Source organism: Ursus arctos, unplaced genomic scaffold (genome assembly GCF_023065955.2).
Source record: "Ursus arctos isolate Adak ecotype North America unplaced genomic scaffold, UrsArc2.0 scaffold_32, whole genome shotgun sequence".
Taxonomy (NCBI): Eukaryota; Metazoa; Chordata; class Mammalia; order Carnivora; family Ursidae; genus Ursus; species Ursus arctos.
The window spans coordinates 13,065,850-13,090,332 of NW_026623008.1; the positions used below are offsets into that span (position 1 = coordinate 13,065,850).

At 51.6% G+C, this 24,483-nt stretch overlaps 1 protein-coding gene across 1 annotated transcript in view; it reads left to right on the forward strand.

Annotated features, from left to right (window-relative positions):
* PAX7 (paired box 7) overlaps window positions 1–17,199 on the forward strand; it is a 98,388-nt gene extending 81,189 nt beyond the window's left edge. The window contains 2 exon segments of the mRNA XM_057305214.1: window positions 6,155–6,401; window positions 13,356–17,199. Coding sequence (XP_057161197.1) covers window positions 6,155–6,401; window positions 13,356–13,471 — 363 coding nt within the window. The 3' untranslated portion in view covers window positions 13,472–17,199.
* Window positions 17,200–24,483: the final 7,284 nt, after the last annotated feature.

Genomic DNA, 24,483 nt, shown 5'->3' on the forward strand with positions numbered 1-24,483 from the left:
CAACTGCGCCCTTGCCTTCTCTCCTGACATTGGGAACAGGCTGCCCCCCCAGACACGCCCCCCTCCCTCCCCTCTTGTGGAAGTCAGGAGAATGAGCTAGTGAGCCAGTGACCCCGGGCTGGAGGCCGAGATTAAAGTGCTCAGTGAGCCATGCCAACCGGTCCTTTTGGAGCCCATGCGCAGGCTGAGGGCCGGGGGGGGGGGGGGGGGATGGCAGCAAGCCTGGGGATGGTGTGCCATGAGTCTGGGGTGACACTCCCCTGGAGTGGAAGTCACTGCCTTCTCTGGGCCTCAGTTTCTGCAGGAGACTTCACAGATTCGCCATCAGGGGCCCCGTACCCTTTGGAGCATAGTCAGGCCCCAGCTTCTGTGTGGGGGCAGGGCTTCAGGCCCTTGGGGAAGAAAGGATGAAAAAGACAGGGAGGAGGAGTTCTGGAGCCTGCCCTCAAGTGATGATTTTGAGCTCAGGCCGAGCACTTTCTCATCCAGGTGAAAGCAGAGGGGGAGGGCGAGCCAGTGCTTAGAACAGACCCTCCGGGCTCTGTCTTAAGCGTTCAAGGTGCATTTACTCAGTTATTTCTGACAGTGCCCCTACAGGTAGATTCTTGCCATGCCCGTTATACAGATGTGAAAGCTGAGGCACAGAACATTACAGAAATCGCCCAGGTCACAGCTCACCCGCAGTGGAGCATGGGTGCTAGTGCTGAAATTCCGTCTGGCCCCCGGCGCCTCAGGGAAGCCCCTGGGAGCTCAGAACAGCTGAGTCCCTCTGGGGCCTCACAGTCCCCTCTGGTCATGGGGAGGTGGGGCTCCCTGACCTGCCCATGGGTCCAGGTGGCCCTCGGCCTCCTTCCAGCACTGGTCCCATCTCCGGGTCCCACTGTCCTGACCTCTCCAGGCGTGATCCCCTGCCTCGTCTCCTCCGTGTCCCTCCGTGGCCCCCACCCGCCCACCCTGCACCCTGCCACGGAGCCCCAGTGATGGCGATCCCCTTCTAATTGCAGCCTCGCTCCGAAGCCAGCTCGGTTATCACAGAGGGTGCAGATCCCACCGCTCAGCCTCCTCGGTCCCAGGCCCTGGGGCCAGCTCAGGAGCGGAGGGAATTAATTACATTTTTCCCATCCCCTTCTTTTAAAGGAGGGGAGCGCGCCACCGCGGCCCGGGGAGGGGGTCGCAAGCGGAGGATGTGGAAAGAGGGCTGGCACGGGGCTCCCGCAGCCCCCACCCCCCCAAACCTGCAAGCCTCTCCCCAGCGGCGGAAGGGGGATGAGGCCGCCCCTTATTGATTTAGTCTGGTGGAGGCTGGGACTCATTTAGAGAAGAGGGAGAGGAAGGGGCTGGGGGCGGGCGGGGGCCTCGGCGGGCGGGGGCCGAGGAAGGGATGGCTGTCACTCAGCCTGACAGACAGCCCGGAGATTTGCCTTCAGATAAAACCTTACAGATGTGGAGGTCGGTATTGATTTTGAGTTAGTAACGGTAACGTACCAAGAAGTAATACATTAGCGAAAGCAAGGTCACCAGGAAAAAAGTAAAACCCACCGGGGGAGAGGCCTTAGCATTCTTGAGGGGGGTGGATTACCGCATCAGACTGGGACTTCCTCAAGTTCAAAAGTTTGCAGGCCCCAGACTTCGGCTGGGCCCCTAACCCTGGGCAAAGCTTCCTGCTTCTGCGGGCGAAGAGGGGCTCCCAGGGGCCCAGGGGCCAACCGGAGGCCGCGGAGGGCCGTTTGGGTCCACAGCGCTCCCCACCGCAGGGTTGCCAAGGGCCTCTCTCCCCACAGTCTCTGGCACAGCCTGTTAGGGCAGCACTCTCCAGGTCAGGGAGACGCGGGTTCAAATCCCAACCCTGCCGCTTCCTGGCTGTGTGATCTATCTCGGGTGTGCCTTTCCACTTCTCTGTGCCTCAGGTTCCCCTTCTGCATAATAGGGTAATAATAGCCTGTTTGCTCCAGGAGTCAATGCTCCCACGTCTCCTCGGTTGGGTCCTATCCCACTTGCTTGGAAACTGCCATGCCTGGAGACGGGGTTGGAAGAAATGGCAGCCCTTTGATCCACAGGCCGCCAGGGACTCTGGGAGAGAGTAAGCAGCCTCCTCACATCCCCATTCACACCTATCCCAGATGTGGATTTGATTTGATGTTCCAGGGCAAATCCCATTGAACAAATCCCATTACAGGAAAATCTCCCCGGCCCGAGCTAATACTGAGGCCTTCCAAGCCACTGGGCACCACACAAGCCACTTCTGACAAACTCCAGGAGGCCTTGGAGCTCTTGGGATTTTCACTCTCCACATTCACCTTCTTGCTGTTTCTTAAACCTGCTGGGTGTGTTCTCACCCCAGGACCTTTGCACTTGCTCGCTCCTCTGCCTGCAAAGCTCTTCTGCTACATCCTCCCGTGGCTGGCTCTTTTTGGTCTTGCTGGATATCACCTCTCGGGGAGCTCTGTGCCCGACTACTGCACTCATCCCCTTTGTTTAGCCTCTATAAACACTTGTCAATATCAGCAATTATATTATCTATTTGTTGGTTTGTTGTCAGCCTCGTTTTGAGAGGCTAGCTCCCGGAGGGCGCGGGGTGGCTGGTGCTCACTGCCATCGCCTCCGTGCCCAGCTCAGGGTCTGGCACATCATAGGTGCTTGCTCAAGATTTGCTAAGTGATAGCCATGAATTCAACCAGGTTTTTCTGGGCTCATAGTATGTAGCAAGCACGATGTCGGTGCTGGGGCGGCAAAGGGGGGTGAGCCACAGTTCTATCCTGCCTTCTCGGAGCTCACGGTCTAGCCCTATCTGCAGCCTGGCACATGGTAGCACTCTGTGAAATGTTTGTTGAATGAATAAATGAATGAATGACAGATGTCTTCGGGAAACACCATATCACTCGGTGTCACCGGGACACAAAGTGTAAGGCAGGAAGGGGGGAGGAATTAGAACACGTCGGTAGTGGTCTGATCACGAGAAGACTTTGTCCTGGTTATCTGGGAGGTAACAAGGAGCCACTGATAATTCTTTTTTTTTTTTTTTTAAGATTTTTATTTACTTATTTGAGAGCAAGAGTGAGAGAGAGAGAGGGCACAAGCTGGGGGAGCAACAGGGAGAGAGAGAAGCAGACTCCCCGCTGAGCAGGGAGCCTGATGCGGGGGCTCGATCCCAGGACTCTGGGATCATGACCGGAGCCAAAGGCAGACGCTTAACCCACTGAGCCACCCAGGTGTCCCGCCACTGGTAATGCTTGAGTGCTGTGGTCAGATGTGTGGCAGTTCTCGGGGTGGGGGGGTGTCTCTGTCCTGCAGGATGAGTACTGTCCGTGCATAACTCCCAGCCCATCCCAAAACATGCTCCTCCTCTCCCTCCCCTCCCTCCCCTCCCTCCCCTCCCATTCCATTGTCTCTTCTGGGCTTGGCATCTTGGCGGTGTGCAGGAGCAAAGGATAACACTGGGGTCTCACCAGAGCTGACAGACCCTCCCGAGAGTCTCCCGGAGCCCACAGTTATCCTCCTGAAAGTAGGGAAATGGGGCCTGTGTGTTTTCCCTGAGCCTCTGAGTCTATTCCTGGAGTCTAGGCTTCCTTTGAGGGGAGAGCAGGGTTCGTGTTTATATAGGGGGGATGGGACAGGTAGTGATTTTCTTAATTAAGATGGAAAGTGGAGTCTAGACTGGGTACCTGACAGGCGACACAGAAGAGAATCAGGTCCCCTAACCCCCTGGCAAGTGCTGGATTCCTGAGTTCGCCCTAAGATCCCGCCCAAACATACACCAAATTTCCTAGGCCCCGGAGAACCCATCTCCACAGTCAGAAAGCAACAGACACAGCCCCATGGTGTCAGGCGTCCTGACACACCACCCCCTTCGTGGGGTCCCTCTTGCCCCCACCCCTGTACCCCTCCATAGACCCTCCCATGAAAGAGGGTGAGTTTGGGAGATTCAGAGGGTCTGGCCACTGCCCAAAGAAGCCAGACACTTGCCCGGACTCTCCCCTTCTGGCACTCATCCCCGCGTTGCCTTGTTGAAGGGGCTGATACACTGTCAAGTCCCACCTAAGCCCTCCCAGCTGTGCCCCCAGGCCTAGTGCCCTTGACCCTGGCTCTGGGGGGACAGGGGGAGTGAAAGGATCCAGGAGGGTGACCCCAGGGTGAGGGGATTGTGCTGGGAGCATGCAGGGAAGGGTCAGGGAGAGGCTGTGCTCATGCCCCAGCCTCAAGGGGCGCCAGCCAAGAGGGACCCCAGGGTGTGAGCTGCTGCCGGCCCCGGGAGTGAGAACCTCTGAAGGGGTCAGATCCTGGAGGGTCAGTCCTGACCCTAGCAGACAAGCGGGCTCAGGCCTCTGGACCCCGAGCTGCTCCCCACAGCCCTGTGGTGAGGTCTGGAGAAGCTACAGCCTTTTGAAGGCCTCTGTCACTTCGTCTGAGGAAGGGGCATCATGGCTCGGCCTCAACACCTCTGTAGGGCTCTGGATTGGGAGAGCCACATGAGTTCATGCCAAGATGAAGGAAAGCAAGGAGAAAGGGAAGAGGAAGCCCCAAGGGAGCTGGGGCCCTGTTTCTGGGAGCGCTGGCCAGGCGCAGAGCCCTCTGCACGCAGACCCCACCTCATCCCCCGCCCCCCCCAGCCACCCTCTGAGTTAGGGACAGTCGTCATGTCTTTTCCTCAGGACTGCAGGCAGTCACAGATGCTAAGGGACATCTGAGGCTGTAACCGCAGAAGCCCAGGGGCTGTCCCTGGCCTGAGGATTCCACATCTGAGCCCTTGACCCCCGCCCTGCCTCAGTGCCTATGGTAGGGACAAGTCGCAGAGGAGAAGGTAGAAGTTTCCAGAAGGTATCCAGTTGACAACAAGATCATTGTTCCAATGCCCCTAGCCTGCCTTCTCCAGAGAGGCAAGTGGAGAAATCAGAGAACGCAGCCGTGTGCCCAGCACGGACCCCAGCCTGCTTCTTCAGCTCGCTGCTGGGCAGGTGAGCAGCTCGGCTTCCCACCCGACACGGAAGCCTCCCTCCCATAAGGGGTGTGGCATCACCAGGAGGTCACCAGGGTCCTGGGCCCTGCAGGTCAGCTGCACAAGGGCCTGCCTCTCCATCATCTCCTGGGACTGGCCGGGACACCCGTACCCGCACACGGAGGGACACCTGCTGCCTGCACCGCCTTTCCCCACTCTCACCTGAAGAGCTGGACAGCAGCTGTCACCCCCTCCAGAAGCCTTCCTGGACCACCAGACTGGCTGAGTTCCCTTCCCTGGGTTCTCACAGCCCCCCAGAGTGGCCTCTGTCCTGCCCCTCACCACTTCATTTCCTGACAGTCGGCTCCCAGCTGCCTCCCCCACCAGATGTAGACATCCCTCTTGCTAAGGGCAGGGGCCATGGTTCTTCCTCCTCTAAAAACCCAGGGCCCTGCCTGAGGCCTGGGGCTGCAGTCACCATCAGTGCGTGTTTGTTGAATGAATAAGTGAACACGTCAGCGAACCAACACCAGCTTCTTTAAGCTGAGTATTTAGAGATGTGCCTCACCCTGCCGGTCTGGGGTCGCCAGCACTGGTGGTGAGCTCCTCTCTGCTGTCCCAGCCGAGCAGGGAAGGGGGTGGTGATCACAGACATCTGAGAGGCACCAGAGTCAAAGGAAGGTACCCGTGACGCTCTTTGAAAGCATTGGCCATGGATGTTGACATTGTAGGGGCGGGATCTCAAAGTCAGGAACACAGCAGGCTTGCCGCAGGACCAGGGGTGAAGCCAGACCAGATCCAGAGTCCTGTTCTAATTCTGTGTTGGAAGCTGGGGGCATCCGAGTCTGACGGGAGAGGTGCAGCTTCCCCGTCCTGGAGGGGCCCCTGTCTGACGGAAGAGACATCATTAGTTCGTTCATGCATTGATTCATTCATCAGATGAGCACCAGGGGCCCCTTAGAGCCAGGCCCGGGGATATTCTCCATGGGTCAGGACCTAAGCAGGAGAAACCACTAACTGTCTTGCCCATAAGGACGCGCAAACCAGGGAAACGGAGGCTCCCGGTGCTGTGCAGGGATCTCAAGGGAGCAATCCCAGCCAAGGCCTGTTTGGGGCCAGCCTGGCATTGTACCCCCCCCCATACACACTGTGTCCATGGGGTCCGTCCGCCAAGCCCCTGTGCGCACCGCTCGGGCCACACTGACCGTCTCTCCCCCGCAGGTGATGAGCATTCTGAGCAACCCGAGCGCCGTGCCGCCGCAGCCACAGGCCGACTTCTCCATCTCCCCGCTGCACGGCGGGCTGGACTCGGCCACCTCCATCTCGGCCAGCTGCAGCCAGCGGGCCGACTCCATCAAGCCGGGAGACAGCCTGCCCACCTCCCAGTCCTACTGCCCGCCCACCTACAGCACCACCGGCTACAGCGTGGACCCCGTGGCTGGCTACCAGTACGGCCAGTATGGCCAGAGTGAGTGCCTGGCGCCCCAGGCGTCCTCCTCCCCTTCCCTGCCCCGCTCCAAGGACGGTCTGTCTTTTTGTAGAGAGCTGCAAGGTGGTGTTGGGTGGGGGTGCCCATTTCACAGATGAGAAGATCGAGGCCCAGAAAGAATGGGCTGTTGTCCTAAACCGATACTAAGGCAGGCCCCTGCACTCCCACCACAGTGGCCTTAGAACAGTGCTGTCCCGTAGAACTGTCCCAAGAGCCACAAAGGGCGTTTAAAATTTCCCAGTAGCCACGGTTTAAAATGTAAGGAGAAACAAGTGGAATGATTTTCGCTGACATATTTTGTTTGACTCAGTATATCTGAAATGATGGTCATTTTGACATATAATCCATACAGAGTTACGAATGAAATATTTCACATTTCTTTTTTCATGCAGTGTCTTTGAAATCCAGCCCATTTTAATTCAGACACGAAGTTTTCATTGGAACTACTCGATCTGTATTTAAATTTCATACAATTACAGCTGAGAAGTGTATTTACACACCCAAGTTGTTCCAAATATACTGTAAAGTTTCCCAACCACTAAGCTAAATCGAATTTCAGTTTTCACATTTAAATTAGATAAAATTAAATTAAAACGTAAAATCTGGTTCCTCGGTGGCGTGGCCACATTTCAGGGGCTCGATGGGCACGTGTGGCTGGTGGCTGCCGTGGCGGACTGTGCGGTGCTGGAGACCCTGCCCCTTTCTGCCCCCGGGTGTGGGGGGACAGCTGGATTTTCATCTCTCTCCTGTACCCCCCCACGTCCTCAGCCCTGTTTGCCCCAAACTTCAAGCTGGTCTCACGTGCCCTCCCTGGCCACCATCCCCCTGGCACCTTGCCTAGATGCGGGGGCCGGGGGACGAAGCTGACCCTCGGGCCAGAGGCTGCAAAAGGCAGGCCGACCCGGCCACAGCCTCCAGCTGCCAGACGGGGCAGTGTTAGGGCAGGCCACGGGGCCCCGGGAACCGAGGTCACCAGCCTCCCCTCCTGCCCCCCTCCTGGCAGAGGCCTCACCTGCTGGTGTCAAACTAATCAAAAGGGCGTGCAGGGCGAGGCTGAGGTCCCAGCCTAAGGGCGCCCTCCGCCCCCCTTCGCAGCAGCCCTGGCCCAGCCTCACTGACCTCCGCTTCCTGCCCCACACCAGCCGCTCCTCCTCGCTCGGCCTTGGCCTCTGCAGCCAAATGAGGGCCAGCTGGGCCAGCCTCCACCTCCGAGCTGTGTTCATGGCCCCGGCCCCACGTATGTGCGTGTTCGGTGTGTGTATGTGCACGTGTGTGTGTGTGCGTGAATACACATGTCACAGGTACGTAGGATTCGTGTGCCTGTGTGTATTGTGTAGGTTAGCACACGTGTTTGCACACACGTCCTCGTGTGTAGGCGTGTGTTTGTATGTGTGACTGTGTGAGCTGCATACGTGAGTATGTGTGCACATGGCTGTTCATAAATCTGAGTTTAAATGAGCCTGTAGCGTCAGCATGATATGCACGTGCGTCTGAACACACAGGTGCACACGCTTGGTGCTATGTGTCCGTCATACATACACACGCGTGTTTCCGTGTACATGCAGGTGTGTGCATGGGGCTGAGTGTCTACGTGTGTGCCTGTGCGTGTGACTTATGTGATGCGCAGATGTCACTCTGTGGACATGTGCAACAAGCGTATGCGTGTGTGCAGATGTGTGTAAGGGTGCAGATACGTGTGGCTCCGTGTGCATGTATACATGTGCATTCTGGCGTGTCCAGATGCTTGTAGGCATCTGTGGATTCATAGGTGTTCGGGAGTACATGCGCACGGACATGCACACTACGGCTGTGTGTGTAAACCCAGGTGCGTGTGCGCTACGGTGCGCGCAGAGGCGTGGCTGCACGTGCCTGTGTCCAGCTGTGCATCGGGGCGCGGACACATGGTGTGGCCAGTGTGTAACCGTGCCTGCGTGGGGTTGCGCGCGTGAGCAGCAAGTGCGTGAGGGGCTAGTGCACGTGTGTGCAGGCATGGCTGAGAGCAGGGCTCACACATGTGCACCCGAGTGTTTCCAGAGGGGCCCAGGGCAAGGCCCTGCCCCAGCCCCTGCTCCCGGGGGAGCGAGGGGGACACACATGCTCTTGATAAAGAGTTGAGAGCAGCTCCGCGGAGGCGGCAGCCCCGGCCTGGGGCGGGCGTTAGTCACACCCGGAGCCCTGCGCCCTCCTCCAGGGGTGCCTGCCCAAGTCGGAAATAAAATTAACCCCAAAGTCAGCATGGGGGCTGCAAGGGAGGGGGGATCAAAAGGGAAAGGGCCCAGGAGGCGAGAAAGGAGTGTTTGTTCCCCCTCTGCTACGGGAAAAGCTGGCCAGAGCCATTTCCCCTCCCCCTCCTCCCTCCCTCCTTTCCGTTCTCCCCACTCTCCCCCTCTAGCTCCAGCCCTGACCCGCTGGCTCCTCCAGGGGTGGCTCAGAGCTCCTCCTGAGCCATATTCTCCAGCCCTATCCAGAGGGAATCCCAGGGCGGACCCCACCCCACCCCCACAAAGGCTCCAGGCTTCGGCTGGGAGGGAGGGGCCCAAGGGAGAATTGGCCGCACTATCACTCATTCTGCCTCCAGGTCACCCTGCCTCTGAGCCTCAGTTTTGCCATCTGGGAAATGGGAGTCCAAAGATTAGACACCCAGAGATTTTCCATTGTGCTGTCTTCCTCACCTTTGACATTCTGGGACAGCCAGGGACAGGGACATATCACATTGCTACTGACCACCTGCCCCATGTTCATGGGAGACTGAATACACCTATGACTGGCTCCCAGTCCATGTGCAAGAGTGCACATCCCAGACAGCCCCCGTGCGTGCCTAGGTGCACCCGTCCCTGGCTCTCATCTGTCCCATGCATGAGTCTAGGCCAGCAGGCACTGGGCAGATGGCAAGTTCCTCATTTCACGCCATCCTCAAAACCCCACCCAAAGTAGACTGTATTTGTTCTCAGCTCATAGATGCAAAAGCTAAGGCTCTGAGGGGTTAGGGACTTTTCCAAGGTCACACAGGAGGTGAATGGTGGATCCCAGGTCCCCTAGCTTCCGACCCGGTTCTCTTTTGGCCAAACCACAAACTCGTGTAAGACACTCACTAATGATACACACCTCGGCCCACCTTTGTGTAGATTCACGTCCACAACCTCCCAGGCATCTATACGTGGAGAGCTGCACACACACCGATTTATTTCGGAGCGTTCACTAATGTGTGTCTGTGGAGCGTTCACTAATGTGTGTCTGTACACATGGCTTCGAGCTTTATGGCTGCCCTGTGGGGTGTACATGCTTTTCCCTCCTGGACAGATGAGAAAGTGGATCCCAGAGAGGGTATTCGCCCGAGATCCCGCACCCATGTGAACACGGCCACGCCTCCGGCCCCGCCCTCAGAAAGGCTCCCTTGCAGGCGGGCGTGGAGCGCACACGTGGCCAAACTCCTCGGCAGGAGAGTCCACTCCTGTCCCTGGGCCTCTTGTCTTCCCAGGGACACCTGCACACCTTCTTTTCTTGCTCCTGGCCATCATCTGTCCATCAGTCTGTCTCTCCTGTCCCTGGAGGGGGTGGGGGCAGGGGGGCAGGGACGGGGCACACGGCAGATTAATATGGCCCTGGTGTTCCCAGAGGCCAGGGCCGTACTAATGATGGGGCTGATAGAACGCAGAAGTGTGAAAAGAATTTTAATAGATCTGACAAGTCTAATAAGAATTTGTGTCTAGAAGGGTCCTCCTCTGGGGCTGCGGGCTGACGAGGCGCTGACGGCTGAGATTTGTTTACTGGTTGGCATCTCCTGCCAACTCCTGATTAATCTAATTTGAGACATTTAGAGCCCAGGCACGGGCACAAGGCAGAGGAGAGGGGACACGGAGAGACAGAGGGACAGGGAGGGCCATTGACAGAGGCCGTAATGGGAAATGTCACAGCCCTGCCCTCACTGGCCCCTGGCTCAACCCCAGGGACAGGCAGGCTCTGTGGCACGAAGGGTGCCCTTCAAGTTGGCTGCTCACCAGTGAAGCTGCACTTCTTGGTGTCTCCTTGCCCACCTTGACAGGGCGTGGGTCCTACTGTGCTCTGAGCCCTGGCTGGCAGCCGGGAGAAGCTAAAAAGGACGACACAGAGTGCCCACAGGTGCAAGCAGGACAAATCCAGGTTCCTCCAGCTCACGGGCTGTGCCTGACTGTGGGTCAGCAATCATTCTGTGCCTCAGTTTCCACCTCTGTAACATGGGAACAGCTGTACCATTGTTGAAATTGTTGGGATTGTTGAGAGATGAAATGAGATCGTGTCCACCTCGCCCACAGCGAGTGCACAATACATGAGGGGTCAGGCTTCGTCGTTCTGATGGTTATTCCGAGCCAGACCTTTCTACTCCACCCCTGGGAAGAGCTGTGGAGGCCGGCAGAGTTGGGCATGAGAGAGAATCAGGGGCAGTGGGCAGAGCCTTCAGTGAGTCAGGAAAGGTCATCTGACTTGGCTGTGTGACCTTGGACAAGGCACTTACATTTCTTGGAGTAGAAAATGGGACCAATGCAGGATTTGGGGTGTAGAGTGCTTCCTAGCCCCTAACGCTCTGTGCACACAACCGGGGTTACTCTGTAGGAGGCTGTGGGTGAAGCGCGTGGGGGTGGTTAGGAGCTGTCATCAGACCACCTGCCTTGAATCCTGGCTCCCCAACCTAAGAGCCATGTGATCTTTCAAGTTACACGGTGTCTTCGGGCTGGGCCTCAGCGGGATCGTGGAACTGAGAGAGTGCACGGGACGCACTTAGACCAGTATGGGCAGAGCACCAGCTCGGTGGGTGGTAGCTGTTCCCTCTCTTCCTGCTGCTTCTCTGCAGATGAGCTTCCTCGAGGTCCAGGTCGGCCCGGGACACATATAGACCTGCTCCAAGTAGCAGAGAATGAGATGCCTGAATTTCAGGCTCCCCCCGAGGCCAGAGATCAGAGCTTCTCATGCTTCTACCCGGAGCAAGGGGCAGACCCAAGGCAGGGCAAGACTGGCCACCACCACCACCTCTGTGCTACCAGCTGGGAGCCTGGAGGCTGAGGGACCTCAGGGACAGCACTCAGGGGCTCAACTCCGGCCCTAGAGCCTGAGAAGCTGAGGAACACAGGGCCCAGCCAGGCACTCCAAAAAACCCCAGGACGTTTGCATGTCCTTTGGGAATCTAGGTGCAATCCCTGAGCCTTCTATGCCCAGCATCTTAAAGCACATCTTTTCATTTGAGCCTCATAAGAGCCCTTGAGGCGGCTGGGATTTGTTCTACCCATTTTACAGACAAGGAAACGGGCCTGGAGAGGCAACGTGATTTGCCCAAAGCTGCATGAACAGGAGAAAGCTGGGTTTCTGAGTGTTCCATTCGTTGTTCCTTTCTTTCCTGCCTCCATCAAAGGTCACATCTGCTCACTGAGTCCCGATCCTATGAGAGCCCGAGGCCATGGAGCTCACCGGGTACCAGGCGCAGCGCTGGCTAACCTCTTCATACGCATTTTCTCACCTCATCTGTGCAATTCTTTGACCTAGGTGCTATCATCATCCCCATTCTACAGACAAAGAAACTGAGGCTTGTGTAGGTGAGCTGGTGTGCCCCAGATCACACAGTAAAAGTTGGTGGGTGCAGGATTTGAACCCCTAGGGAATATGGCCTCAATTACTGATACTGCCCATCTCTCCTCCCTGAGTCTTGCCTGCTGGCCATGCCCACACCTCCTGGCTCTACCCACAGGGTCCCTCAGTGGGCAGGTGACAGGGAGAGTATTGGGCCAGGGCTCGTGATTCCAAGGCAGTGCTCATTACATTTCTTCTCACCTCTGGATCCAAGAGGTCCCAGGGGTTGGATTGGCCACAGCCACCGATTCCAGCTTGGGAGCTGGCATTTCAGTGTCTCAAGAGGCCTTGGTCACATGCCAGCCAAATCACTTGGTCAGGGCTGATTTCTGCCATGGCCTCAAGCAGGCGCAGTTCGTACAGTCAAGACAGAACACGTGCACATGCAGACCTAGCAGTCACACCTGCACACACACACACACATACACACACACCAACACGTGTACCTGGCTCAGGTACAGCTCATCTGTACGCACCTACCTATGCACAGGCATCCGCACTGTTCTCCTCACACAGGTACGCAAAGCCCACCTGCATCTATCCACATGTACATGTGTGAGCATTGATCATGTGCGAACATGCACATCAGTGCCCATTACGACACAGAGATTTTTGTTTCCACTGTTCACACATACACACAAGTACACACCTGCAGACTCTCATCTCCCTCTTCTGAATGGCCAGAACTTCAAGGCCAAAGGTCTCAGCTCCCTGCATATCAGGGTCCTGGATCTTCCTTCTGCATGGACCCCTCAGCTCAACAGCAAAAGCTGCTTTGCTTCTGAGTAAGGGATGTTGCTTTGCCTCATGCATGAGCTGGGCTCAGTGTCCAAAGAAGGCAGAGGACCTTGCCCTTGTTACTGCCTGGGCTCCGTGGGATTCACTGGACATTCCCCATAGCGGACATATGTACAGGTGTGTTGGAACTAGTTCTTCACTCAGCAATGTGGATCTCCTCTGTACCTTCTTACAGAACCTATGAGAGCTGGTCCAATAATAAGTGTTAAGTAAACATTTGCTGAATAGTTAGAGAGGAGGTAAGAGAAAGAGCTTCATGAAGAGATGGATGGACGGATGGACGGATAGATGGATAGTTGGATGGATGGGTGAATGGATGGATGGATGGATGGATGGATGGATGGATGGATGGAAGAACAATTGCACAGCTGGACAGAAGGGTGAATGGATGAATCAACGATTGAATAAGTGTATGTATGTATGGATGGATGGATGGATGGATGGATGGATGGATGGATTGATGTGGAGCAGATGGAAGAATAGGCAAAAAGAACCTCAATTTCTAGGAGTTTCTCTCTCTTTCTTTTTTCCCTCCAGCTGCTGTTGATTATCTGGCCAAAAACGTGAGCCTCTCCACACAGCGTCGTATGAAGCTCGGGGAGCATTCTGCTGTGCTGGGACTCCTGCCTGTGGAAACTGGCCAGGCCTACTAGGGCCCCTGGGGCGACTTGCCCCAGACCAAGCCCCAGCCCAAACCTTACTGATCCCTGAGCCTCCCAGCCTCAGTCCTTTCATCGCCCTGGGGTCCTAGGAGGCCAGGAAAGGAGCCCATTCCCTTTTCATAGCCAACCCTCTGGAGATGTGCAGCCAGTCTACCATTCACCTATGTTTAGGAACCCAGAGTGACCCCCTTGGAGTCTGCCCCTCCACGTTCTCCCCAGGAGGGTTTCTGGTCCGCCTGCAGTCCTCCCCCCAGTCAAATCCTGTCCCGGCCTCTGTGCTCTCAGGCACAGAAATGGAAGCTCACCCTGAATAGAGCACCTTGGGCACCCAAAGGAGGATGGTGTCTGGGATGAGGTACTGGAGCTCTTTGGACCCAACTCCAGTGAGTACCCTGGCCAGAGGTGGGGGTGGAGCTCACAGGGTCACTCTCAGCTGGAAGTGCTGGGAGCCAGCCCTCCCAGGTGGATCTCTGGCTCAAAGCCAGAACCACAGCCTGTTCCTCCTCTGGATGCTGGGACATCAGCAGAGAGGGGACCCTAGCCCTGGGGTTTTCCCAGGGGAATCACCTAGGAATTCTGAGGACTCCAGGACCCTCCCCACACACCTCTGCTAGGTGTAGGAGAGGAATCTAGGCCAGGCAGGGGTACCAGAAAGAGCAGGAAGAGGCCTACCAGGGGGCAGGGCTCACCAGCAGTGGGCCACCAGGTACAAGGACCCAACCCAGGCACCCAGAGGCAGCAGGCGCCTAGACTGAGGCCCAAATTCCAACCTTGCCCCCCCTGTGTGGGGCCTGGGGAGCCCACAGGCCCTTCAGTTTTCTCATTCTCTGAATCAGATGGGACAGGGAAGGGAGCAAGTCTTGTGTGAGGAGGCATAGTGTAGGCTCAGAAGGGGGCTTCATAGCTGGGGTCCCTCTGCTTGTGAGCAGCAGACCTTTGTCACCAAAGGCTGCAGCTCTATGCCTTCAAGTCCACAGCCCATGGAGATTCCTCACAGAGCCTCCCTCGGAGACCTGACCCTCTGGGAAGGGGACCTCCATCTGCCCTTGAAGCTGCTGGGGTGCAGAGAGCTTCCCTTGGAGCTCTGGAGGAGGTTTCCTGGACCAGCAAAGACTGCTTACCCACAGACAGGACCACCGATTCCCCCTAAACATTTCGGGGGAGGGGAGCGTGTCCCGGTCCCACTGACAGTGGTACCTTTCAGTGTTGATCCACTCTAGGCTGAGAGGGCCCTGTCTGCTCATCCAGCACAGCTAGGCAGGGGCATATGTGGCCAGTCTTCGGGCCACCACTCCTGGACAGACACCGCCAAAGGTTCCAGAGAATAGGGGAAAGGCGCCTGCCTTGGCCACACCCGTGGCTTCCTCACATCCCTTCTCTTTAAAATTCGAGACCTTTGGGGAATGGTTCAAGCCCCTGACTATGCCTCCCTTGGGACTTTTCACCACCTGCACCCACTTAACAAATTATATTTATCTTCACCATCACCATGATTATAATCTACACTCGGATCACCTTTCTCAAGTGCTGCTAGGTTAAAGGCACTTGTGAGGGGAGACACAGCACTGAATCCGCAGAGACTGGGCTAGATTGCTTGTCCCCACCTGGGCACGTGAGGCCACCTCTGCTCAACACGTGCCACTTGCTCTCAGCCAACAAGACATTCCCGGAGGGAAGGCCTGCTGCTTTGGGAGTCAACCTGAGTTCCTCCTACTGGGGAACTGGACTGGCAAGATGCTAGGACACTTTCCTGCATGGATGCCACCTCTGCGAGAAATGCTCACCTGTTTCTCATCTTCAGACTTGGTAATATCAAGTCTGTCCTGGACAGTGGCCAGGGTGGCTCGTATCTCTGGTTTAGAGGAACCTATTCCCACGTGGGGACAAATAAACTCTCTGGTAGCAGCAGATACCTGGACACGTGTAGCCCATGGAGTTCCGCCAAGGTTTCTACTGGAGCACCTACTGCAGGAGACTTTTGGTTCTTCAAGCTCTGGACAGAAAGACTGTGTCGTCCCTTGGTGACCTTGTCCCTGTGTGTGTAACCATCACAGCCAGGAAGCAGCTCTTAAGATCAACCACAATCTTCATCCACATTCCTTGAATGGTCAATCCTTCCCCCTGGAGGCCTGGCTCAGAAATCATCTGAGTCCCCTTACATACCCAGGAGCAGGGCTCTCAGACGGGTGACATCACAACGGCCCAGCCTCACCCCCAGGAGGTGACATTCCTATGCTAGGACCAATCCCAAATATCTGCCCCCTGTGATGAAATGGGAATAAACCAAGTGACTTCTCATGATGTCCAACTTCTCTGGAGTTCTCCCAAGCCACCATCTTGGTAGTAAATGGGACTTATTCCCCCTGGAGCACCAGCCCCCTCAGAAAGAGACCCTGACTGTGGCAGGTTTTCCCTAAAACCTTGTGTATTAATGTGTCTAGCCAACTCAGTTCATAAAACTCAGTCTTGTGCTGGCAGCTCACACCTTCACCAGAGAGAGAACTTGGGACGAGAGGTACAAAGCTTCAAACTCTTGAGGGTTGACCACAGCCTGAGAAAGAAGGCCTGAATCCCAGCAGCCAGGCCAGCCCAGAAACAATCCCCATCCATTCCTGTAAATAGAATCTGTAGCAAAATAAGAGATGTTTCCTCCAACTTATCACAAGTAGCTGTTGGTCCTACCTATGGGGGGGGGGGGAGTCCCTCTTCTGAACTCATTGTACATTAGTTGGAAATGTGGTGATGTGCTGTTCGTTTATAGGAAGTTGACTTTTATATAAATATATATATATACTAAAAATGGAAAGAAAACCCCCACAGTGTGTGTCGTGCTAGTGCCAGGGACCATCTGTAGGGATATATCTGCATATTGTGTGTTTCAAATTATACATTCCAGGCTCTGTTGGGTTCTTTCATTTTTATTGCTTTGTTTTCTCATTGGTATTTCTCTCCTGCTATGAAAAAGAAAAGTGATGTGTAAGAACCAAGCTATGCTTTATACTGTTATTTTTTACTTGATTTACCTTTGCCATTCTTTTGCCAGAAGAACATGAAGAAAAGAGATAGAGGAATGAGAGAGAAAGAAAGAAGGATGAAGAGGGAGATTTGCCCAGAAGAAAAATGAGAAGGTCAGATTTCCAATCTGACTATGGCTTGAGAGCAGAACAGGTCCCAGACTTTGCCCAGACTCCACCGAGATCCAACGTTGTTTTAGATGGAGCTGGCGAAGCATTCTGAGATTTGGATCCTGGAACTTGGTGAAATTCCATGATTGCCCAAAAAAGACATTCTCTGGGGCCTCTCTCAGGTTGATGTTCTTGCCAAGCTCCCGATGTGCCCTTCACTACTGGACGCTTTTTGAGTTGACAGCTCTGTCCTAACCAAGACCAAATGGGGGGGTACTCGGGCCACCATCTTGAAATGCTCAGACAACTGTGTATTGAATGCTTTTTCTGTCAACTCTAACATGGCCAATCCCCCACCTGGGAAATATCTACATAGCACTCTAGATCATTCCTTCTTCCTAATAATTGCAACTTGGTTGCTTCCGTGTTTGACTCACAGCCATATTCTTCCATGTGGAAGCGAGTGTGTGTGCATGAGAGTGTGAGTGGTGTGTGTGCGTGGGCCTGCGGGCGCAAGGGTGTGTGTTTAAATATAATCGCACCATAATTTATTCAGCTATATGGAGTAGTAGACTAGAAAGAGAAACTGGCATTTGCTTTAACTACCTGCTTGTAAGCGCTTCCTCTGTAACTCAGGCGTAACTGTTATACATTAAAAGAAATTAAAGCATTTCCAAGGTTCCGTGTAGTCAATTGATTGTCATTAGCCGGCTGCCCTGAAAGGAATCAAGGGATAGTTGAGAAGCCCTCTGACCTAATTTAGAGGGTCAGGGTAGGTCCACCGGATCCTCCAGTGCCAAGCAGCTGTTAGGCATGTAGTGGATGCCTAATCAATATTTGATCAATGAATGCTGTTGCTTAAGCTTTTCTCTGATGAAATCTCAGTTCTATTCACTAGGCCAGACTTCTTGCTGCTAAGCTTAGAGACCTCTGTGGCCCTCTCCCAGTACATCGAATTTGGAAGGTAGGAGAGCACTCAAAAGCTTTCGTGTTTCAAAAAAAAAAAAAGAAGGAGGAGGAGAAGGAGGGGAAGGAGGAGGAGGAGGAGAAGAAGAAAAAGAAAAGCAGCTTCCATGTTTCCTTAAGAAGCAGAACCTGATGTGGGGATTCATGGGAAGGTGGATTTATGGAGGGGGAGCCCTCAAGAGAAATGTATAAGGGAGTGAAGGAAATGACATAGGACGGGAAAGAGCTAAGCAAAGAGGGAGCTTTAACTGGAGTCTAGGTTGAACCTGATAGTGCAGGGAACTTTGGAGCATGAGTAGCACAGAGTTAGTCTCACCTTGAGCGTGGAGGACTGGCCTTTTGTTCCGAAGTGTCAGTCATTCATTGGCTGCTGGCTGTCCCTGGGGATGTGGGTAGGTGGGTAAAGGCTAATGTGCCCAAGCAACTCTGGTCAAAGTGGCTCCTGTGGGCTGAGGGCAGTTCTCCAGAGAAAGGCATGGCAATGCAGCCTTAGCAGCAACATCACATCAGTTAGGGGACAGGTACACTGGCCCAGTAAAGGGGATCTGGGCAAGGGAACAGTAGCATCTACTCCACATATGTTCCCCTGGCTCTAAACCAGGATACTCATGTCATTCCAGGGTACTGGTTTACTTGGATGATCTGAACAGGAAGGGGCGAGATGGGGGAGTTGCTGGAAGAAATTGTACATGAAGGATTGGTAAGGTGTTTTTATGGACCTAAATCCATCTAACCCAGCCAAGTGCTCCAGGGCAGGACTGAGGGAGGTTGGGTCTTCCCTCCCCGACTTAGTATTTCTGCAGGGTGATGAACTTTGTGCCAGCTCCCCAGGAACCCAGGCGGCTTATGTCAGAATCAGGGCTCTCAGCCACACTCTCTACCCTCCCACCCCTAACTGTGTAGTTATTTAGTAAGTCCAGAAGATATGGGGGAGAGTCAAGAACTGGTCAAGTTCTGCTCTTAGCTCTGCATGTGACTGAGATAATTTTCTCCCTGTCTCAGACCCTATTTCTATATATTTTTTAAAAATCAGGTTAGATAATTCCTAAGGATCTTTCAGATTACCCTGTTAATAAACTGAGCCAGGAGCTGGTCTGGAAGGTGGCCCGGAAAGTGCCCCGATGGCTCAGAGCTGGTCCACTACCAGTGCTGGGAAAGTAATATTCGGTGCTGGGTGCTGAGTGATGCCAAGTTGCTCCCAGACACAAACTTGCCCTTAGGGGCCCTCAGAGGAGCTCTCTGACCCATCTCTTAGGGACCTTTTCTAAGAATCCCATCCAGCAGACCAAGGAAAGCTGAGAAATGTAATCTTTTGCCCAGGCACACTACTGCCCAGACTAAAACCAGGTTTCTGTGTCCAAAGGAAAAGGAAAGAACAGCTATTGGAGAAACAAGTGTATCAGTCAACTCTTGCCACAGTAATGCTGTGTAACTTAGTAGCCTCTGTTCCTGGTCTCATTGCTCCAGCACATCTTAAATGAATAAGTTTCACAATCTTTCCAGGAGTTAAATTTACTAGTGAAGGAAATAAATTCCTGAGGCAGGAGATATATGAGTCCTGAAATGGAGAGGGACACACAGGACAGAGAGATGAGGCTTCCATATGTTGTGGAGTTGAGTCTAGAACACCTGGTCCTTCTGAGAGCACAGCTTCCAGAACCCCACCCTCTCCACTCCCCAGGCTGCCACTGACTTGCTCTGAGCAGAGAATCAATCTCCTGGCCCTGGTGATGTAAACACCTGTTGCAGGAAGTGGGGACTCACTTCTCGAGGCACCAGGGAGAGTATGTTCAGGGCTCCAGTCACCTCTGCTCTCTCTCTCCCCTGGAAAGAATCAAAATGCTCCCTCAGGTAAAGCCTTGTCCTTGGTCCCAGGTACGCTCTGTGTGACTGTGGACAAACCACTCCCCCTGATCCTTCAAATGAGAATAAAGTCTGTCCCACTGTATCAGGCTAGAATGCAGTAACCAACAACTTCAAATCTCCATGGCTTAAAACACCAAAGGTTTAATTTTTTTCTCACTCATATTTGTGACCGCTACTGATCATAGTCAATCTGATGGAGAATGGGCATTGTTGAGAATTGCTGGCTGCTGGTACCAGGACAAAAGTGAGATGTGGTAAATTGTGCACTGGCTCTTAAAGCGTGCACCTGAACTGGCTGGCGTAACACTTCTGCTCACCCTCCACTGGCCAAAGCAAGTCACGTGACCACACTGACCTTGAAAGGGGGTGAAGGAGCATAATCCATCCTGTATCTGGGAGATGGGAGGCGGGACTATCAGGAACAGCACTTGGGACCACAATGCCCACCTATGCAGGGGGTCTTCTTGAGGATCAAGTGAGTCTAATGATGTGAAAACTAACATTTCTATAAAGACCTGCTCTGTGCTCCCTGCCAGGGTGGACCCTGGAGGTAGGGTGGGGCAGAGAGTGGCATTAAAAGAACCATAAAGATGGTCTCTTCTCTGAGGGAAAGAAAACACTGATTACAAAGCTCCTGCAGTATGCCCATGCATGCACTTCTTGTCCTATCATCGGCATAGCAACATTGTGTGTGGCGGGGGGAGGGATTTCACTGTTAATGTAGGAAAGAAAGCCAGAAGGTTGCACGAGCTCACACAGCTAGTTACTGGTAGGGACTGAACTTTCCAAAAGAAGACTCCCATGTCACATCCTAATATTGAAGTGCTGGAGACGTGTAGCAGGGGTCTTGGGTAATCTAGGCTTGGGTGGTATGGTAGGCAGATCACCTGTAGAATGTCCACCAAGATTCCTGTTCCCTGGTATATGTGTTCTTGAGAGTAGGTGGAACCTGTGAATATGATGGAAGGTCACTACCTTGATATGGTTACACTATCTGGCAAAGATGATGGTATAGTCACTCTCATGATTACATTACATTACACAAGATTCCATCACAGTGGACTGCAGTGAGATTCTCCTACTGCCTTTAAGAAGTAAGCTGCTATATCATGACAGGGCCATTGCTAAGGTATTAGGGTACCCTCTAGGAGCTGAGAGTGACAACAATCAACAAGAAAGTGGGGACTCCAGTCTTACCCAAGGAACTGAATTCTACCAACATCCTGAATGCATTTGGAAATAGATTCTTCCATAATTGAGCCTTCTGATGAGATCACAGACCCTGGTGATGCTTTGATTCCAGCCTGGTGAGATCCTGAGCAGAGGACAGTTATGCTGTGCCCAGACTTCTGACCTACAGAAACTGTGAGATAATAAAAAAGGTGGTTGTTTTAAGCCACTAAGTTTGTGGTCATTGGTTATGCAGCAATAGAAAACTAATACAGCTGGGGGGGGAGGACTTTAGGCTCTAGGGCTGATGATATTTGTTCTAGGGGGCCTATGAATGAGGTTGCTACTGGGCCATGAGTATAGATCACCAGAGTTCAAAGGGCATTGTGGGGGTCCCATTTCAAGCCCCACTTCAAGTTTTTTCTCTTGTCAGATCCACTAACATCCCATTGGCGAAGGCAAATCTCATGGTCAAGCCCAAGATCAAGGGACCGGGAAGTCCATTCCACGTACTTTGAGGCATAGAAAAAGTTTGGATGTCTATTGCAGAGGAGTTAAGAATTAGGACCCAGTACTTGGGAAATGCAGCACACACACACACACACACACACACACACACACACACAATCCCTCTGTCTGGTTCTACCTCCTCCATGTCCATTGGTACACAGCTGACCATAAGCAGTTACTTACAACATACATTTGAAGCCCATGGAGCCCCCTTTCCCAGCCCTGACAAATTGGTCCATGGAGAACAGATCTCCAAGAAAGGAAAGTAGGAACTGGGAGAAGTCAGGATGAGGAGCAGATACCAGTATGAAGTTTGTGGTTTATGAGGAACAGTTTTGGGTAAAACTGACATGAACTGGAGCATTCCCAGGCAGAAGAGCTTAGGTAAGTGTTGGGCTATGGGTGGCTGGATTCCTTGATACTTTGGGCTGGGCCACATCCACCTGACCCTACAGAACTCCCTTCTTTTGTGAAGCTAGCCCTTAAGGCCAGCTCTTTAGCTGCCTATGTCATATGGATAAACATTTGCTTTTGCCAGGTGTTTTAAATACATGATTTGCCTATGGTTTTAAGAGAATAGATTGAAATCAAACAGCATGTTCCAATCCTAATGCCACTATGACCTAACCTTGGGCAAGTAGTCTCTCTAAGGACTCAATTTTCTCATCATCTATAAAAATGGCATAACGATGGTACCAACCTCCAAGGCAATTGTGAAGATTACATGAGATCACAGAATAAAGAAACAATTTCCCTTTCTTTAGCCCTGTGTTTCACAAACTTATGCGACCCTTGGATCTTTTATTGTAGAAATGTTTATTAACATTGTAGGGAGATGCCTGTAGTTTCCTAGCAGCTAATGGATAATAGGAAAACTGATGAGTTACACAAGTACTGATGTCAATGAGAAAATAAGAAACTTGCTAAAGGATAGTTCTCCCTGGTGTCTTCTAAATAGGACAGTGTGATGTTGAAAATAAGAACTCAAGAATAAACTCCCGAAATATAAAAGATGTGTTGTGAGGGATTGTTTCTTTTTTTTTCTTTTTTAAAATTTTATTTTATTTTATTTAAATTCAATTAATTAGCATATAGTGTATTATTAGTTTCAGAGGTAGAGTTCAGTGATTCATCAGTTGTATATAACACTCAGTGCTCGTTGCATCATGTGCTCTCTTTAATGCCCATCAACCAGTTACCCTATCCCCCCCACCTACCTCCCTTCCAGCAACCCTCAGTTTGTTTCCTACAGTTAAGAGTTTCTTATGGTTTGTCTTCCTCTCTGATTTCATCTTATTTTATTTTTCCCTCCCTTCCCCTATGCTTCTCTGTTTTCTTTCTTAAATTCCACATATGAGTGAAATCATATGGTAATTGTCTTTCTTTGATTGACTTATTTCACTTAGCATAATACCCTCTAGTTCCATCCACATCATTGCAAATGGCCAGCTAAGGAATATTCCATTGTATATATATACACCACATCTTTACCCATTCATCTGGTGATGGACATCTGGGCTCTTTCTGTAGTTTGGCTATTGTGGACCCTGCTGTTATAAACATTGGGGTGCAGGTGCCCCTTTAGATCACTATGGTTGTATCTTTTGGATAAATACCTAGTAGTGCAATTGCTGGGTAATGAGGTAGCCCTATTTTTAACTTTTGAGGAACCTCCATACCATTTTCCAGAGTGGTTGTACCAGCTTGTATTCCTACCAGCAGTGTAAGAGAGTTCCCCTTTCTCCACATCCTCACCAACATTTGTTGTTTACTGACTTGTTAATTTTAGCCGTTCTGACTGGTGTGAGGTGGTATCTCATTGTGGTTTTGATTTGTACTTCAGGAATTGTTTCTTATAAAGGTCTTCAGTACAGGTTGATGGTAATTCAGTAAAAGTAACCCTGTTGGCAGGTGGGGAGAGATAAGAACAGGATATAATCTAGACACTGGGTTCTCTGATGACTTCACTTGATCCAAGGATCATTTGGAATTACTAAAGAGAGAGTGTAAGCCCACCAAAAAAAAAAAAAAATCACACTTAACATGATTTTTTTCCCAACTGAGCTTTTGATAAATATTGAATGGATAAAAGCTGGACAGTAAAATTTTTAGAGTATAATTATACAATACTGAAACAGTTTTCTTATAGACGGCATTGTCAGAATCTGACAATCTCTGTCCTTCAGGTCTATATTTAGACCTTTTACATTTAATGTATAATTGATGTAATTGGTTTTAAGTCTACCATCTTATTTCTTTGTTTGTAATCTCCTTTTTAAATTTCTCTTTTCTTTCTTCCTTGTTTTGGATCATTTAAGCATATTCTAGTGTTCCATTTTAGTTTATCTGTTGGCTTTTTGGCACATATTTTAATATTTTTTAGTGATTGGCCTAGCGATTATTATATACCTATCATTGGCAGTCTAATTAGAGTTAATATTTTACAATTTCAAATAAAATATGGAAGTTTACAACCCTTGGTTTTATAGCTGACATATGTATTACATGTACATGCACTGAACACTCCCAAACAATATTATACTTTTCCCTCGAACAGTTATATTTTAAAAGGAGAAAAATGGTCTATTATATTTTCCCAGATATCTCCCATTTCTGTTGCCTTTTCTCTATTCCTGAACTTCCAAGATACCCTCTGGTATCAGTTCCCTGCGGCCAGAACCTCCTTTACTCTTTCTTTTAGAGAATGTCTGCTGGTTAAGAATTCTCTTAGTTTTCCCTCATCCAAGAATATATATATTTCCATCTTCACTTCCAAAAGATTTTTTTACTAGGTATAGAATTCTGGGTCGACAGTTTGTTTTCTTTCAGAAAAGATGTTCCAATGTCTTCTGGCCTCTATGGTTATGACAAAACATCCACAGGTATTTGAACTCTTGCTCCCTTTTGTGTAAATGTAGTTTTTCTCTGCTTTGAAGCCTTTTCTTTATCTTTTATTTGCAGGAGTTTGATTAGATTGTGTTTAGGCATGATTTTCTTTGAGCTTATCCTCTTTGGGACTCACTGACCTCTTGAATCTGTAAATTTATGTTTTTTCACTTAGGTTTGGGAAATCTTTAGCCATCATTTTTTTAAATTTAATATTTTTCCTGTATCTATCTCTTATTCCCCTTATTCAGGGATTTTGATAAAAAAAAAATACTAGATCTTTCATTTTGTCCCACAGGTCTTTGAAGCTCTGTCCATTTTTTTTTCAATCTTTTTTTCCTCTGTTCTTCAGATTAAATCATTTCTCAAATTCAGTGACTATTTTCTGTTATCTCCATCCTGCTATTAAATGCACCCTCAGTGATTTTTATTCTTTTTCTGATATTGTATGTTTTGGTTACAAAATTTTTATTTGGTTCT